The sequence below is a fragment of the Haemorhous mexicanus genome, chromosome 7 (assembly GCF_027477595.1).
Source record: "Haemorhous mexicanus isolate bHaeMex1 chromosome 7, bHaeMex1.pri, whole genome shotgun sequence".
In the NCBI taxonomy this organism is placed as follows: Eukaryota; Metazoa; Chordata; class Aves; order Passeriformes; family Fringillidae; genus Haemorhous; species Haemorhous mexicanus.
This window is the reverse complement of record NC_082347.1, coordinates 23,116,216-23,129,642: the sequence shown is the minus strand read 5'-3', so window position 1 is coordinate 23,129,642 and position 13,427 is coordinate 23,116,216. Positions and strand designations below refer to the sequence as shown.

At 36.5% G+C, this 13,427-nt stretch overlaps 1 protein-coding gene across 1 annotated transcript in view; it reads left to right on the top strand.

Annotated features, from left to right (window-relative positions):
* The window catches only part of TM9SF3 (transmembrane 9 superfamily member 3), a 45,321-nt gene that overhangs the window by 16,176 nt on the left and 15,718 nt on the right, over nucleotides 1–13,427 (top strand). The window contains exons 4-9 of the mRNA XM_059851443.1: nucleotides 3,273–3,433; nucleotides 5,566–5,643; nucleotides 6,578–6,709; nucleotides 7,192–7,358; nucleotides 9,729–9,823; nucleotides 11,691–11,821. Of these exons, the coding sequence (XP_059707426.1) occupies nucleotides 3,273–3,433; nucleotides 5,566–5,643; nucleotides 6,578–6,709; nucleotides 7,192–7,358; nucleotides 9,729–9,823; nucleotides 11,691–11,821 (764 nt within the window). The remainder of the gene's footprint in view (nucleotides 1–3,272; nucleotides 3,434–5,565; nucleotides 5,644–6,577; nucleotides 6,710–7,191; nucleotides 7,359–9,728; nucleotides 9,824–11,690; nucleotides 11,822–13,427) is intronic.

Genomic DNA, 13,427 nt, shown 5'->3' with positions numbered 1-13,427 from the left:
TAATGGCTCTGTAGCCAGGCTTGGAGTAAACCTGAATTACTCTGTGTGACCTTTACTGTAGTGCTTCTGTAATTGCTGGTAGGCTTTTTAAAAGCATTCGTGAGTGACAGTTGTCAAGCTACAATATTTTTTATGGCTTTGGCCTTTCAGCAAAAGACCAGTGAATTATTTTTCTAAACTGGTGGCAGATATGTAGGCTTTGAATTGCCCAGGGATGATGGATGCTAAGCTGACTTCTTTGGAATCCTATGTGGCTAGCAAGTCTTGGAGGTTTTCTTTTTTAGGAGTTATTTTTCTGGTCATGCTTCATCATCTAAAATGCCAAAAAACAAACATACCTACTAAATCTTCTATATATGTCAAACTTTATGCTCTCAGCTAAAAATCTGGTTTCCTGTGATTCCAATGTTTTTAATGTTTCCCAGTAGTATGCTTTTTATGCACAAGAAGTCAGCTAAAAAATATGTAGAATATACTTATCATCTTTCTAAGATACTAAGAAGCTGCTTTTGATAATTTGGAAGCAGGATCTCAAGCTGTGCTACATAATGGGGACTGCAGGATCATAAGTACAGGTAATATTATATAAGGATATAATCTGACATCAGGTGTGAAAGCAAGTGGTGCTGACAGTTTTGGTCTGTGTCTCCTGCAGGTTAGGTAAAAGTAGCAGGATTGCAGATTGGCCAATATTAGCTTGACTTTATTAAAAAAATTAAATGAGTTCTTGATGGGAGGGCTGAGAAAGGAGTGGATGCACCTGAACCATTCAGAAGAGTTTATCTGCAAGTCTGAATTAGTATTTTGGACCTTTGTGTTCCCAGTACTGTGGAGAAAACTGGGAATACAGCTTATCTGCAATAATTTTGGTTTTCCTGGGTCTCTGTTCAGCAACAGAAATGTTTCGGGCTCTTAGTGCTGCTTAAAACTTAAAGCAGTGACACTTGCTGCTAACTGAACAGTTTTTATTTTAAGTATTTCTGTTATGAATATGGCATGAATGATGCTGTACATATGCCTCTGCCAGCTTACTGGTACCTTTGAGTGTGTTGTGTAAACTTGTCTAGTACCACGTAACGTGGTGGCAGGTAGAGGCACTGAAGAAAGCAAATATCTTTTGCTTGATTGTTCTTGCATAGCTGTAACTATTTCTAAATAGTTACTAAATTTCAGTAACTATAATGAAGGAAACTGTTAGGACTGTTTAAGATACATGGGTGTTAGATCTGAAGTAGTTATGATGGCATCTCTGAAATGCTCTGAATACTGAGAAGAGTTTTTTTTGTTTCATGAGGATAGTGTCCAGAACTGGTTACCCTCAGCTTGCATTAAAATAGCTTGTGCTGAATGACTTTTTTTGTTACTGTGTGAAGGCTGTCATGTTGATCCACTTTTTTTGGATTACCTATCTTGAGAACCTTACTGGCCAGCATGTATTGTATATACTGTATGACCCAATATCCTGATTTTTTCATCGTGGCTTCGCATCTTGTAGCTGGATTAAACCAAAATTTTGTTCCCTAAATGTAGATGGCTTGAATCCTTTTTTAGTGCTACCAAAATAAAGTTCTCTGTAAAGAGTGTAAAAGAAAAGGATTCAGATGGTGCTAATGTTTGCTGAGAATTCTAGCTAGCTTCTCTTTAATTCTGTTCTTAAAGCAGACCATTCACTTCCCTGGGCTCCACCAGATGCATTCATGGCACTCCTCCTGTCTCCTGGCAAACTTTAGTTAAGTTCATCCTTTGTGTTCTTTCTGATTTTCCACCTTGCTAAGGCTTACTAATACCAGACATATGCACAAACACTAATTCCTAAAATTCGCCCTAGAAGTCCTCAAGCCCTGTAAGGAGTACTCTATTTTCAGTAGAGAGTAGGCATAGTTTTTCTTAACTGCTGATAACTGAAGGTAATGACTTCAAACTGCTATTTGAGGACTCTGTAAGGTTTACACTATTTTCTAATCTGAAAAAGGCAACAAGATCTTTCTAAGTGCATTCAGAAAAAAATATTCAATTTTATATTTTTTCCTGAATTGCTGTCCCATAGTGGAGAGGGAGACTAGGCTTGATTGTTTCAGGACATTCCCTAAATATGTGAAGCACTGTGTTAGTTCATTCCTTCAGTGAGTTGTTAATCAGAATGTCCTTTAAGTAGTTTAGAGGTCTATATTGTCATGGTTCTGGATACTACTATGGGAACAGATGGCATGGCAGGTGCCAGGCTATATGGTGGAGGCACACACTGGCACATGTTTTGTGTAGATGGCATATACAAGGCAATCCTGACAGATGAGCATAAGTGAAAAACTTGACAGAAAAATACCACCTTGAAAATTAAAAAAGATAGGTGATACACAAAGGCCCTTCCTTCATATACCTGGTGCTTTTTGATAGTCTTTTCCATATCCTTCACCTACTTGTTCTCCCATTCCCCTCAGCCTTGTGTATCTTGAGTTCTGCTTTTTTTGTAGCTTTCCATCTTGCACATCTTGTATGTGATCTTTGATCTTGACATCAAAGGTGACACAGCCTGGGAACTTGCTGAATGTTAAACTTTTTGTTTTCACTCAATATAGCACGGTCTCTGGAATTCTTCTGTAGTAGATGAGACATTTTGCACTAACTTACTGAAAATTAAGAACTTAATAGAGGGGTTTGGATGGTTTGAGTTGGAAGAGAACGTAAAGCTCATCATGGTACAGCCACAACGTCTCTTGGGCAACCTGCAACCTGTACCATTCTCACAGTAAAGAGTTGCTTCCTAATATAAAACCACATTTTTGTCAAGCATTGGAAACTTGTGTGCAAACAAGAGCAAGAAGCATGTGTTGGGAAGTAAACGAATGAGGTTACAGAGAAAAAGTAAAATTCTTCAGAAGAAAAAAAATGAGCGGATAGATAGTTGGAAGATGGGAAATTATAGAGGTCCTGGCTAAGTTCTGTTAGGGAAAATGAATCTCTATTTAGCTAGTTATTTATCTGGTAAGAATTGCAAATAAAAGGAGAGGCACTCTTGTTGGGTCTTCTGCAGTGTTTGTAGCTGCAAGCTTTTTCTTTTAATGCCATTACAAAATGCTTCTTTCAGAGACCCATGGATTGAAAGTGGAGTCCAGATACTAGAGTTGAAAAGAAGAGCATATGGTCTTCTGTGTCCTCTTTGTTTATGTTGCTTTTTTAGCTGGCAAAACTTTGTAATGCATGTTTTAAAAAGTAAATGCAAAATATCTGAAAAGCATACCTGTAATAGATGCTTGCACTTGTTTTCTATGCAGGGATTGTTGGAGAAGCAGATGAAAATGGAGAAGATTATTACCTTTGGACTTACAAAAAACTTGAAATTGGTTTCAATGGAAATAGAATTGTAGATGTCAATCTGACCAGTGAAGGAAAGGTGAAATTGGTACCAAACACAAAAATCCAGATGTCATATTCAGTAAGTAATTTGGTGATGTACCTGTAATAAGAAATTCTACATGGTGAAATAACTCAAAAACAGGTACTTGTATACTACAATGTGTACTGATATGTTGGGCTATGTTAGAGGAAGATGTATCTTCACTCCTTCAGTGATTCTGTGCTGTTGCTGAAAAACCTTGATAGATTTATTAAGAACAAACGTAATATTATGATTTTTGAAGTACTCCAAACAAACTGGAGCTTCTGTAATGTGCAGAAAAGTGTTTTAGTGGGAAAGGAGGATACCCTGAAAGGATGGAGACTGGAAGTATAGAGGACCCATGAGCAGGTACACATTGTCTTCATGTTTGGACTTCTGACGTTTCTGTCATGGGTTTGAACTGGATTCTCAGCCTGGATTAGAACCCACTGTAAGCTTTTATACTTTGCAAGCAGTTAATATCAAAATTTACTTTGTTTTGCAATTCCAGTAGAAATTTCTTATTTATCTAAAATGATTAATAAGGTTTTAAGTTTCTTTTTCTGAAGCTCTCTGATGTGATACTGAGTTGCTATGATAAAAGGTAATGGATAAACATGCTTGCTGGTTGAGACAAATTAATTCTTTCAGTTTTCCTCTGTATTTAGTTGATGTTACTTAGATCAAGTGATGGTTCACTTGTCATGTTCAACACATTTGTGTAGTGAAACCATTTTTTAATTCACTGCTTTTCTTCCATGTGTGGATGTCAGCATAGGATTTTATTTCAGAAAATATTCTTGCCACAGTTACATTTCTTTTGTGCTGAATAAGTTGTATAGTTTGAAGTGCAGATAACTGGATTTTTAGAATTACATTTACACTAATTTCTCTATTTTTGCTGCAAAATTGATAGTAGAAATTTCAGAATTTGCTATTTCAAATTCTACCATCATTGTGAAGTCCATTTGCTCTAAATTTTAAGTTGGACAGCATGAGTAGCAGCCAGTAATAAAAATAGCATAAGATATTCCCTTAAAAGACTTTTTAGCATGCAAAGATCAGGACTTCTCTATCAAATTCTGTCGGCACACTGGGCAATTGCTGGGCTGGCCTGTGTGTGGTATTTAATTCACAGATTGTCACTGGTGGATTTGTTCTAAACTGTGCTTCATAGTGGCAGATGCTCTAATGAGAAATGTATCTGCTTGAAACAATTTTGAAAGCTGCTGATCTTGAACAAAGCTGTAATTTGAACTGAGGAACATTAATATCAAACCTCAAAGTGAATAGTGCTGGCATCTTGGGGTTTTTAACATGTCTCAGGACTGTGGTGAGTGATTGGGGTGTTCAATCTACATTTATATGCTTTCTTCTGTACTCAGTAAGAGAACAGCTTTTGGAAGGGATAGTTCCTTCTCACGTGTTTTAAATAGATATGTACAAAGGGGTTGCATTTATTTCAAAATCACTAAAAATCCTGATAATTTTTGGCATGTTGTTGAAAAAGATTTTCAGGTAGGCTTGTATTTAGTTTGTAAAATTGTTTTAATTTTAATTTTTAAGTACAGTCTTGTAAAAATTGACAAAATCCTTTGTGCTACCATATTAGCACCATATAGTTCATTAATGCAATTACATTTACCAAATCAAAAGCAGTTCTCTCTGCAGCTGGTGGAGAACTGACAGCTGTAATATGCTGTTACCCTGTGATAGTCTGTCCATAAACACATACTTTTCCATTTGGTTTCAGAGTAATTTATTGGCAATTGCAGTGTCTAGATTCATAGTAATCACCTGTATGTGTATACATATGTATATATACATTATATAGATTCTATAATCATGAAAAAGATTTGTGATATTTGACAACTACAAATCTGTATCTTTGGTTAACCTCACAGAGACAGAAAGAACTGAGGTAGTGCAAGACTGATTCTTCCTTGTTCTTAAACATAAGCATGAGCAAGATTAGATCCATGAGGAGAGGTGGCTGGTGTTCATTCTATGTCTGACCTGTAGATGCCAGTATTTAAGAGCATCATTCCATTGTTTTTTGCCAAACCCCATTCATATTGACGAAGACATCTAAAGTGGATGATTTTTAATATGTGCTCTGGGTTTCTGCATGTGAGTATAGCTAAAAATACTGTAAGGAGCTTTTCCAATATAAACACTTCTCTCTTCAGGTGAAATGGAAGAAATCAGATGTGAAGTTTGAAGACCGATTTGACAAGTACCTTGACCCATCTTTCTTTCAGCACAGAGTATGTATTGTTCTAATACAGCCTTATAATACATCCCTATACAATGGTTGCATTACTTTAGATGCAATGCAATTTTTGGATTTCATCCTTGAATTTTCAGATTTTCCAGGTGTTCTGGGACAATAAAACAGGGAGGTCTGACTGTTAAGTGGCAATGTTGCTGCTAAAATAGGATAGCTCCAATTTTTTAGAGTGCTTCAATAAATATGCAGGCAAGCTTTAAGCTTGCAGAAAATGCAGTGTAGTTCAAGAAAATACCTTCAGGTGACCAGAAGCAATGAAACTTCAGGGACACAACTGGGCAACTGTGAAAGCTGAGTAAGTGCAGTTGGCCATGGGCACGCTTCTTTCTGAAGTAAATGCAGAGCAAAAAACATTAGCCTAAACCAGTTATCAGTTGTGGCATTATCAGTTGTGTTTGAATCTGTGGTTGTAATCTCCTTAAGGGTAGTGTACTGAGCTGTGCTGCTTTCTGAAAGTAGAGACTTTGCCTTCTGTTTGGAGCTCGGTAAAACCCAGAAGTATATGCTTTTGAGAGCAAAAATAATGCTGATGCACATTTTCATCCTGTGCAGAGGAATAATACCTTTGGCTTCACTACTTGAACCTCTTCTCTAGGAAGGCAGCAGTACATCGTGTTGCCTTTTGCTTACCAAGGGAGCATGCACAGCCAATTCTTCAAACTGTGCTGCTGCTTAACTAAGTTATCACAACTGGTCCTGAGAAAGGCTGGCTGATAAAAAGGTTTATGTGCAGTGTTTCACAGGCCAGTTGAAGTGTCACTCTCTGAAGATGTAGTGTTACTTACAGTATGGTTTATTTTTACTTAGCTAGTGCTGACAAGCTGTCTTTATAGGAAACAATTTATCCTTATTGGAACAATTTGAAACACATTTACAGTTCTAAATTTTATGGGTGTGTTTTCTTTTTGTAGATTCACTGGTTTTCAATTTTCAATTCTTTTATGATGGTGATCTTTCTGGTTGGCCTGGTGTCTATGATATTAATGAGAACTTTGCGAAAAGATTATGCAAGATACAGCAAGGAGGAAGAAATGGATGATATGGTAAGACCTGCATCTATGCTTTAAAAACTCCTTTTGTAAGGCTTATTGTTTCCTTGTGTTTCATTCATTGTGTTAGCAGCTCTGAATGGCTTTCTTCAATTGGACAGAAAATGCCTTATGTGTGTCTTGAAAGTGTTACTGGTTTTCTTTAAAGCATGCTTCTAGGTTGCGACCCAAAAATCTCTCTCTAGTCATTGTGTTAATGTTCATATCCAACTTTAGGATTAACTGGGTCCATTCTGACTTTGTAATAGAAGACAGGGAGGGATTTTGATAGATTTTATTGTGTCATACATTCAGGTAGTAATCTGTTGTCTTCATAAGCATCTGAAAAGTAAACTTTTCAATTTGATGCATTCAGAAGAGAAGACACACTTCACTTGAAGTTGCTTTATTAAATCAGACCTTTTGTTTTTATGTAGCTTGTGTGTTTGTCTTTAATTGTCATGACTAGACTTAAAATTTGTTGTTGTTGTTCCCAGGACAGAGATCTAGGTGATGAGTATGGGTGGAAGCAGGTCCATGGAGATGTGTTTAGACCATCCAGTCATCCTCTAATATTTTCATCGCTTATTGGTTCTGGCTGTCAAATTTTTGCTGTGTCTCTTATAGTTATTATTGTTGCAATGATAGAAGATTTATACACAGAGTAAGTATAATTGTGTCATGTCTTCCATATATAAATGTTTAAGTGAACAAAATAATAACAAAAATTATTGTTCTAAGTGGCCTGAAAAAAAGTGTTTGAGAGTCTCTAGTAGTAATGTGTAGATCAGATGTAGTATTAAGAAGTGCTCTTTTAATTTGTAATGAAACTTTGTCCTACTGTTACCACATTAGCTGGTCTCCTTTGATTTTTTTCTTTTAGTGCTTGCTTTTGGAATTATTTATTTTGAAACTAGTTTGTTCTGCAGAATCACTGGTAGATAATATGGGAATTATATGTATTCAGAAGTACATATTTCACTCCTGGTTTCATCCAGAGTGACAAGATATTAGGATATTTCTGACCCTATTTCCCCGCCATGTCCTGTGAAGACTGAAATAAGAGTGTGCTCTGTTGTGAATAGTCCTGTTTTCTGCTGACAAGTCAGTATTAAGTCAGTCTTATCACGAGTCTGCTTGGGAATGAAAATGTAATTCTTTAAGTTCTTTTGAACACATAGTGCTCAGCCTGTGTTGATGTAAAATCTCCAGAAATAGGTCCTGACTGGAAAGAATAAATTTTAAAAAAGAAACAATACTTAAGTTTAACTTTAACTCAATACTTGTAGTTTACCTGTTTTCTTCCTTTACCTCTTAATTTGATTGAGATTTTTGGGTTACTGGGTGGACTTCATCTGCTTCTGTAGTGATTGTGTTTTGGGTATTGGAGGGAATTATTGGCTTGTGTTTGGGTTTTTTTGGGTTTTTTTACGAGTGATTTGTTTTAAGCAGTGACAAAACTTTAATCTGTATCACCTGTAACCTGATTTTAACAAGTTGTAATACTTCTAATGTGCCGCAAGAGGGAACTCTTGCTTTTCAATTTAGTGGCCTTTCACCGGTGTGTTTAAAAACCCACTCTGTAGGACCAGAATCCTGGCATATTTTCATTTTTCATAGGATGTTATTCCCCTCCTTGTGTCTCGTGGTTATATTTCTAGGCAGGCATACATACACAGTTTTAATTGTGCAGCATATCAGCCCTTCAGAGAACAAAATGAAACCATTTCAGAATGTATGTGCCCTGTAGGGAGGCTTTAGGTTAGTCATGTCAGTTGTAAAATGTATCAGAACAGTATTTTTTGAAAAGATATGTGCACTTAGTCTTTTATTGCAATAGGCCTTTCTGTCACTTTCAAAATGAATTTAATTCTGGGTGTGTAGTGGAACAATTGACCAAATGTGGTGCAGACAATTCTTATGTTTAGGAACACAGCACCAAGTCTTGTGCTTTTACTGGTAGTCTGGATTTACACAGTGGCAGTGCCATTTCAGACTGTGCCTGCTCTTGGGGGTTTTGCATGTGTCTCTAAATTGTCTTAAGTTACAAGAAGCTTTTAAAAAAGAAATATTGATAAAACAGTCCTTCAGTGTGTGTGACCAGCAGGTATATTTGCTTTGGTCATGCTGTCATGGAAGCTTAAGTGCTAAAGATCGCTTCTTTGAGTACAGCAGGCATCCAGGAATGGTTCCTCAAAAACCAAAATGGCACTAACTAGAATCTCTCAGAGCAACCAATTTGAAGAAAGTACAGTAAGTCAGCTGAAAACCTACTGCTATTTGCTGTTGAAGAATAGCAGAGGGATGTGGGGAAACAATTCTATTAATGAATAACATTTATATCTTCCTATTCTTAGATATGATCTTTTAAAATGTATTTGGAAATGGCTTCTTTGATTTAAAATTATTAGCTTTGCTTGTAAAATTTCAGAAAAATTATGCCAGAATTAGTAGTCCAACATTTAATGGGGTGACATTTAAAAATTACTAGGCTCTTCTGATTGCACTACTTAATGCTGATTTGTGACTTCATTATAGTATTTATAGTTTCTAAATCTAATTTTCTGCCAGATGAGCACTTTCGATCTTAAAAGTTAATTTCTGGGGGATGGCAGAAACATTATTCACAATCTTAGTATATTTTTGTTAATACTGACCTTTTGACATTTTATCTGCAGTTGAATCTTACACTTAATGGATATCATGTAAATAGTTATTTATGCACAAAGTACTCACATCCAAATGTCAGGGTATATTTATCAGAGGTGAGAGTCTGTACTCCAGTTAAAATAAATGCATGTTAGGAAAGAGTGTAGTATATCAAAACTCTCTTTCCCATATTGAATTAGACTTGGCCAAAGCCTTGTGTACAAACAGTTCTCATTCTTACGCAGATTTTACAGTTTAAGCACTTCTAAATATTTGTATTACATAAAAATATTAAATAGCTGCTTCTGCTAAAAATACAGGGGTTTGTTTGGTCTAATCATGTTTGGTTTTATATGTCATTTACCAAAAACATCCCTTCTTGTAGGAGAGGATCAATGCTTAGTACAGCTATATTTGTTTATGCTGCAACATCGCCAGTGAATGGATATTTTGGAGGAAGCCTTTATGCTAGACAAGGAGGTAAATTGTTTTCATGTTTCAGCATTTTCATTGCATTGTTAAATGAAGAAGTTATTATTTTCTGATTTGTACCAATGTAGAAGAGTCCTCATGGAGTTATATGGAATCCATTAGATTCTTAATAAGCAGAAAATATTTTGAGTATATTTAACTTTCATATTATCTACTCAGTCAGTACTGGCTATGCTTTCTAAAAAGGTAACTGAAGTCTTATGTTAATTTAAAAGACCTAAAGAACTGTTAGCAGTTGTGACTTCCGAATTGCTTGTTATACTCTTGGTATATAATTTTTGGCTCATGGCATCCACAGAGTATAATAGCCTTTCCCTTTTGTGTAACATGTTGTTAAACAGCTCATGTTCCTCTTCTTTGTGCACTAGGGGGGTTCTGTTAGGCTAATGCAAAAAGGACAAGTATAGATTATTTACTAGACCATGAATTGCAGATGGGGAGCACTGTTTATATCATCTTTTAAAGAAAGGTGTTCTACTTTCCAGTATATGCTCTGCTTTATACTTAGCAAATCAAAATGAGCATCAGTAGAGAGCAGAAGCCAAATAAAATTGACAGAAGATTTGAACAGGCTGTCTTCAAATGCTCTCCATTATGCCTCTGAGTTATGACCAGTTAGATTCTTGCAGTGCACTAGCTTCATCCATTCCCTATGCTGCAATAAAAGAATAATCAATATCTATTATCTTCTAGAGTGCTTAAAAAAATAATTCTGTTAAGTTCACAAAAGAAAATTTGTATCTTTTTAGCATGATATACCTGTTAATGTTCAGTCTCAACTCTACTTTGAGTTTGGAGGTTAGAAGTTTATTTTCATGTGGCTTGTTTATAAACCTAGCAATTTGTACAAAACCAGATCTAGTTAAAAAGGAGTTGCTGTGCTGTAATGTATTGTGCTCTGTAGTTGAGCTAGATAAGCTTTATTTTACAGGTAAGCATGTATCAAACCATGAAATGATGATTATGTTGGCACATGGTGAAAATACATATGATAGTTGTGAAAAAAATATGCTTTTTAAAGTATTTTTTACTTATTGCATATTTATATCATGGTGTATAAATGTCGACAGTATTTAAGAGCATAGAAACTACAGGGAATACAGATAGGTGAAATTTTTAAGGTACTGCCCAAAAGGACTTCTTTGATCTCCTCAGGGAGCTCCAAACTTAGTAATAACTGCTAACAGGTGTTCTGTTCCCTTGATGTTTGGAGTTTAGAAATCACTTTCTTTCTACCTTTTCTGTTGCTGAAAATGTCAGGAGTCCAGTTTTTCTGTATGTTAAATGCTGTGGCATTTTGCTTTTTTCCAGGGATAGCCATTTCCTTAATGCATCCTGAACGTGTGTCTGGGTTGGTTGGGTCCAGTTTGGACCAAGCCAGCCCTGAGCAGGTGCTGCCTGGAAGCAGCTGTAGTGCTGAGTTCTCCTGGGAGCAGTGCTGAGCTCTCCTGTGCTCTCAGAGTGGGAGCAGGTTCTGCACAGGGCCGGCTCTGCTCTCTCTGTCTCTTCTCATCTGCAGCTACATGCACCCTCAGGTTTCACAGCCCAGGTTCTTTGGCCAGCTTAGTCAACACATGCTCTTCTTCAGCTGAAATGTTCTCATGCTGTATCCCTTTTCTTCTTTTCACCTGGCCCACTAAATTGATTAATGTGCTGCATCTTGTGAGTGACCAGAGTCAGATGAAACTTAGTTTGCTCTTAGCTCTTCTGTTGATGTAGTATGATGTTACTTACTTCTTTCACCTTTTTGTGGGAGAAGTAGTCAAACAAATAAATTCAGGAGTGCTTGCTAATATTTTTTTTTTTTTAAATTTGCTGTATCTTACCAGTCCCATTGAAATGTCCCTTCTTACAGGAAGGCGATGGATAAAGCAGATGTTCATCGGAGCCTTCCTTATTCCAGCAATGGTGTGTGGCACTGCCTTCTTCATCAACTTCATTGCCATCTATTACCATGCTTCAAGAGCTATACCCTTCGCAACCATGGTGAGTTGTTTCATTGGCAAATTTAAACTCCACTATACACACAGAAAAATGATATTTTTTTAATCAAAATACATTTGTGAGTCACAGTTTAGACCTAGCTAGTTAGAAATTTATCATGGGAGGGGGCTTAAGGTCCTTCAAGTATAATTAATTTAAATCACAATAGCAACAGCTGCTGGATGCCAAAAACAGTCTTATCTCTGCTTAAAGTGACACTTAAAGTGACGTTGCTGATTCTAGTCACCTCACAGTATTTTCAAAGCATGCCTAAATACCAGCTTTTTACCAGTTCATTTTTATAAAACCACTAAGAGTAATATAAAGCTAAACATGTTTATAAACTCTTCACTTATTTTTCTTTTTCTTCTTCAAGAAATTAGATTAAAATTCTATCTTTGAGTGTGTTTGTGTTAGTTGTTCAATGTGTCCCAAAGCAATATTTGTGTTATTTTTTCTTTCCTATGCTAGCAGCCATATACAGTACTGTCATAAAAGTTTACAGCATTGATCTTTGATATGTGTAAAGAGACTGTTTTACTGCTAAGCAAGCAGTTATGGTATCCCATTTCTCACTTGTAATCTCATTTGGAGGCCAAGAATGCTGAGGGAAGGCAATTCCACGTGTGCTGAAGTTTGTCTTGTGAATTTGTTCAGCTGATTTGTATTTTAAGACCATGGGCACGTGCATGGAAAAGCAAACTGAAATATAAATCTTCAGGGTTAAATTCACCAAGATGTTAGGACTCTCTATACACAGTGATTTTTATGTTTGCCAGGTTTTATGGAAGTGTTTGAATCATTGTGACTGGCAATAAAACTTAAGTGGAGTTAGCAGGCAAGCAGGTTATGAATCGGAAACTTCATCAGCATGAGCAACGCTCTAATGACTTCAAATCAACAACCTAGTTTGTAGAAGGAAATGGAAATTGTTTGCAATTACCATGTTATGCTTCAGGTTGAAGTCCCCAGGAAGCCCTCTGGTTTTATGGATGAGATCCCTTTGTGTCTTTCCACCTCTGTTTTCAATGTAAAGAGGCTAACAGAATTGTCTAATGCAAATTTGCTGCTTTCTTGGGGAAATAAAACTTCTGCCACCTAAATGTATTAGAAGACAGAAATAGCTTCCTTTACCCTGACATGTCTTGAAACCATCCTCATTGATTTAAATTGCTGGCAAGTATTGCTCCTTCATCTTGACTGCCATAAATCTGGAAAAAGCAGAAACTGAGTTACTGAAAAAAGTTCCTTAGCAAAAAGGTTGCTAAGAGACTATTAAATATGTCATCCTGTACTTTGCCAGTTTTGCATTGCCACTTCCCAGTGAAGTATCTAAGTAGTCTCTGTGACTAAATTCTTCCCTCCAGAGGGACTTTCCTGTGGAATTTAGGCAAGGGCAGCTGATAGAATTAAATCCAGGACATCCAACTGACACTCAGTTGCTGTATCTTTCACCTACCTGGTATCTGTTTTTCTACACTTTGTCTTAAGTCCTCAAATTGATTGGGCTCTTCAGGACCTTCATGCATCTCGTTGTAGTCCATTTTGAACTTCAAAACTTTATTCACCTTGTATAACTCATTCCCAGCGTCTGGGATCTCATTGGAGA